General features: G+C 12.4%; 1 protein-coding gene across 1 annotated transcript in view; it reads left to right on the top strand.

Moving 5' to 3' along the window:
* Nucleotides 1-1,596: 1,596 nt before the first annotated feature.
* The window catches only part of LOC114071921 (maltase-glucoamylase, intestinal-like), a gene marked incomplete at both ends in the record, with an annotated part of 43,539 nt that continues 40,440 nt past the window's right edge, over nucleotides 1,597-4,695 (top strand). Inside the window, 2 exon segments of the mRNA XM_027909804.1 lie at nucleotides 1,597-1,646; nucleotides 3,899-4,069. Coding sequence (XP_027765605.1) covers nucleotides 1,597-1,646; nucleotides 3,899-4,069 — 221 coding nt within the window.

Below are 4,695 nucleotides of genomic sequence, written 5' to 3'. Positions count from 1 at the left end.
AAAAATTTAAAAATTTATAAAATTTAAAAAATTTATAATTTTTTTTCAATTCTATAGGAAATAAATTCAAATAAAAAATAAAATAAAATAAAAATAAATTAAATTAAAATCAAATCAAATTTAAATTCGATAAGAAATAAATTCAAATAAAATAAAATAAAATAAAATTAAAATAAATTAATTTAAAATAAAATCAAATTTAAATTCTAAAAGAGATAAATTCAAATAAAATAAAAGAAAATAAAAACAAAATAAAATCAAATCAAATTTAAATTCTATAAGAAATAAATTCAAATAAAATAAAATAAAATAAAAATAAATTAAATTAAAATAAAATAAAATTTAAATTCGATAAGAAATAAATTCAAATAAAATAAAATAAAATAAAATTAAAATATATTAAATTAAAATAAAATCAAATTTAAATTCTATAAGAGATAAATTCAAATAAAATAAAATAAAATAAAAACAAAATAAAATGAAATTAAAATTAAAAAAATCAAATTTAAATTCTATAAGAAATAAATTCAAATAAAATAAAATAAAATAAATATTAAGTAAAATAAAAATAAAAAAAATTAAATTTAAATTCTATTAGAAATAAATTCAAATAAAATAAAATTAAATAAAAACAAAATAAAATAAAATTAAAATAAAATAAAATAAAATAAAATAAAATAAAATAAAATAAAATAATATAAAATAAAATAAAATAAATTAAAATTAAATAAAATAAATTAAAATAAAATAAAAATTAAAATAAAATAAATTAAAATAAAATTAAAAAATTAAAAATATAAAAATTAAAATAAAATAAATTTTTAATTCTATAAGAAATAAATTAAAATAAAATAAAATAAAAATAAATTAAAATAAAATAAATTAAAATAAAATAAAAAAATTTAAATTCTATAAGAAATAAATTTTGTAATTTTAAAACGATTTCATAGTTAAAAAAGAAAAAAAATTTGGTTCAAGAAAGTCTAAAAAACTTTTAATTTTTTTAAAAAATCGCATATTAAAAAAATTTAAAAATGGTAAAAAATATTATTTTGAAAAAATTAAAAATGGTAAAAAATCTTTATTAGAAAAATTTAAAAATTTCATTAAAAATTTAATATTAAAAGACTTTAGAAAATATACAAGAAAATTCTGTATAAAAGAAATTCTAAAAAATGGTAAAAAAATTCTATAGTAAAGAAATTTTAATTTTTTAAAAATTCTATACTTAGAAAAATATGAAAAAATTGTTCAATAAATTCTAAAAAAATAAATAAATTTTTTTCAAAAATCACATAATAAAAAATTTTTTAAATGGTAAAAAAATATGTAAAAACATTAAAAATGGTAAAAAATCTTTATTAAAAAATTTTAAAAGTTTCATTCAAAATTCTATATTAAAAAGATTTTAAGAAAATTCATGAAAAAGTTCTATATTAGAGATATTTTTAAAATGGTAAAGAAATTTTATAATAAAGAAATTCTAATTTTTTTAATTTTTTTTTTTAAATAGAAAAAATTGTTAAATAAAATTTTTTTTTAAGTTTTAACTTTTAATAAAGGACAAAAATAATCTCTTTTTCTCCCCCGTTTCAGGGACCGTCACCAGCAAATCCTACATTTTCTACGAGTTCCACTTTGCCAACGTGAGTCACGAACTTCAAAAAATCAAATTTTCAATTTTCTTTGAAAATTTCAATTTTATATTCCTTTATTTGTTTAATCGACAATATTTTCTGCTGGTATTGAAGGATAAAATTAAAATTAAAATTAAAAATTAAAATTAAAATTAAAAATTAAAATTAAAATTTAAAAATTAAAATTAAAATTAAAAATTAAAATTAAAATTAAAACTAAAATTAAAATTAAAATTTAAATTAAAATTTAAAATTTAAATTTAAATTTAAATTTAAATTCGTTTCTTTTCCTCTCCCTTTTTCTCTTAAAGTACTTCTGGAAAAAAATTAAACATTCTACAAAATGTCATTTTTAAGTGTAGTGAATATTTATATTTATATTTATATTTATATTTATATTTATATTTATATTTATATTTATATTTATATTTATATTTATATTTATATTTATATTTATATTTATATTTATATTTATATTTATATTTATATTTATAATTTTATTTTTATTTTTATTTTTATTTTTATTTTATTTTATTTTTATTTTCTTTTTTATTTTTATTTTTATTTTATTTTATTTTCTTTTTTTATTTTTATTTTTAATTTTTTATTATTTTTTTATTATCTTAATTTTTATTTTTATTTAAATTCCATCCTTTAAAATAAAATTTAACAAAATAATAATAAATACGTATAAATAAAGGCATTAAATAAAAATTTAATAATGGTATTAAATAAAAACAAATAATAATGGTATTAAATAAAAATTAATTAATGACATTAAATAAAAATTAAATAATGGCATGAAATAAAAATTAAATAACGATATTAAATAAAAATAAATAATAATTGTATTTAATAAAAATTAAATAATGGCATTAAATAAAAATTAAATAATGGCATGAAATAAAAATTAAATAATGGTATTAAATAAAAATAAAAAATAATGGTATTAAATAAAAATTAAATAATGGGATTAAATAAAAATTAAATAATGGGATGAAATAAAAATTAAATAATGGGATGAAATAAAAATTAAATAATGATATTAAATAAAAATAAATAATAATAGTATTAAATAAAAATTAAATAATGGTATTAAATAAAAATTAAATAATGGCATGAAATAAAAATTAAATAATGGTATTAAATAAAAATTAAATAATGGCATGAAATAGAAATTAAATAATGATAATAAATAAAAATAAATAATAATGGTATTAAATAAAAATTAAATAATGGCATTAAATAAAAATTAAATAATGGCATGAAATAAAAATTAAATAATGATATTAAATAAAAATAAATAATAATGGTATTAAATAAAAATTAAATAATGGCATGAAATAAAAATTAAATAATAATATTAAATAAAAATAAATAATAATAGTATTAAATAAAAATTAAATAATGGTATTAAATAAAAATTAAATAATGGCATGAAATAAAAATTAAATAATGATATTAAATAAAAATAAATAATAATGGTAATAAATAAAAATTAAATAATGGTATTAAATAAAAATTAAATAATGGTATTAAAAAAATAAATAATGATATTAAATAAAAATAAATAATAATAGTATTAAATAGAAATTAAATAATGGGATTAAATAAAAATTAAATAATGGCATGAAATAAAAATTAAATAATGATATTAAATAAAAATAAATAATAATGGTTTAAATAAAAATTAAATAATGGTATTAAATAAAAATAAATAATGGCATTAAATAAAAATTAAATAACGATATTAAATAAAAACAAATAATAATGGTATTAAATAAAAAATAAATAATGGTATTAAATAAAAATTAAATAATGGTATTAAATAAAAATAAATAATGGCATTAAATAAAAAATAAATAACGATATTAAATAAAAAAAATAATAATGGTATTAAATAAAAATAAATAGTAATGGTATTAAATAAAAAATTATTAATGGCATTAATTAAAAATTAAATAATGGTAATAAATAAAAATTAAATAATGGTAATAAATAAAAATTAAATAATGGTAATAAATAAAAATTAAATAATGGTATTAAATAAAAATTAAATAATGGTATTAAATAAAAACTAATTAATTATCAATGTTTTACTTAAAGGTATAAGACAAAATTAAATTCAAATTTTAAAAAAAATTCAAATTTATCATGATGTAATTCGATTTTTTTTTACAAAAAGGCTTCAAAAATCCCAATTTTTCCACCCGAAACTCGCCGTCGATTAATTCCCCGTCGTTTCCTTCCCCATCTCCCAGGACACCCTGGAGCTGTCGGTGCTGCACCGGAACTACTCGGACCCCGCCGGGTTGATTTTCGGGCACCTGCGGGTGCTGGGGCTGCCGCGGGAGCCGCTGGCGGTGACGGTGACCCAGGGCGGGGTCGAGGTGAACTCGAACCACACCATCAGCTACGACCCCCAGAAAAAGGTCAGTCACTGTCGATTAATTTACGGGATTGAATTGAAATAAATTAAATTATAATTAAATTAAAATGAAAGTAAAGTTAAATTAAAATTAAATTTAAATGAAATTAAAATGAAATTAAAATGAAATTAAAATTCAATTAAAATGAAATTAAAATTGAATTAAAATTTTAATTTAAAATTTCAAATTGAATTGATTTTTTTATTAATTTCAAGAAAAAATTTTTATTAATTTAAATAATAAATTGTAATTATAATGAAATTAGTAATTTATTGTAATTTAATTAATTTCATTTAAATTAATTAAGTGAAATTTAAAAGGTAAAATGAAAATAAAATTTTAATTTAAAATTTAAATTAAATTGATTTATTTTATTACTTTAAATAATAATTTTTTTAGTTTAAATAATAAATTTTAATTATAATACAACTACTAATTTATTTTCATTTAATTAATTTTATTTAAAATTAATTAATTTTAATTTAAAATTTAAAATTAAATTAAAATTTCAATTTAAAATTAGGATTGGGAAATTTGAAATGAATTTATATTTATATTTATATTTATATTTATATTTATATTTATATTTATATTTATATTTATATATTGTAAAAATAATTATATTTATA

This window comes from Empidonax traillii, unplaced genomic scaffold (assembly GCF_003031625.1).
Source record: "Empidonax traillii isolate 1590-97213 ecotype Southwest subspecies unplaced genomic scaffold, ASM303162v1 scaffold2431:size48349, whole genome shotgun sequence".
NCBI lineage: Eukaryota > Metazoa > Chordata > Aves > Passeriformes > Tyrannidae > Empidonax > Empidonax traillii.
The sequence above is the reverse complement of the archived record's forward strand: the minus strand, read 5'-3'. Positions and strand labels throughout refer to the sequence as shown.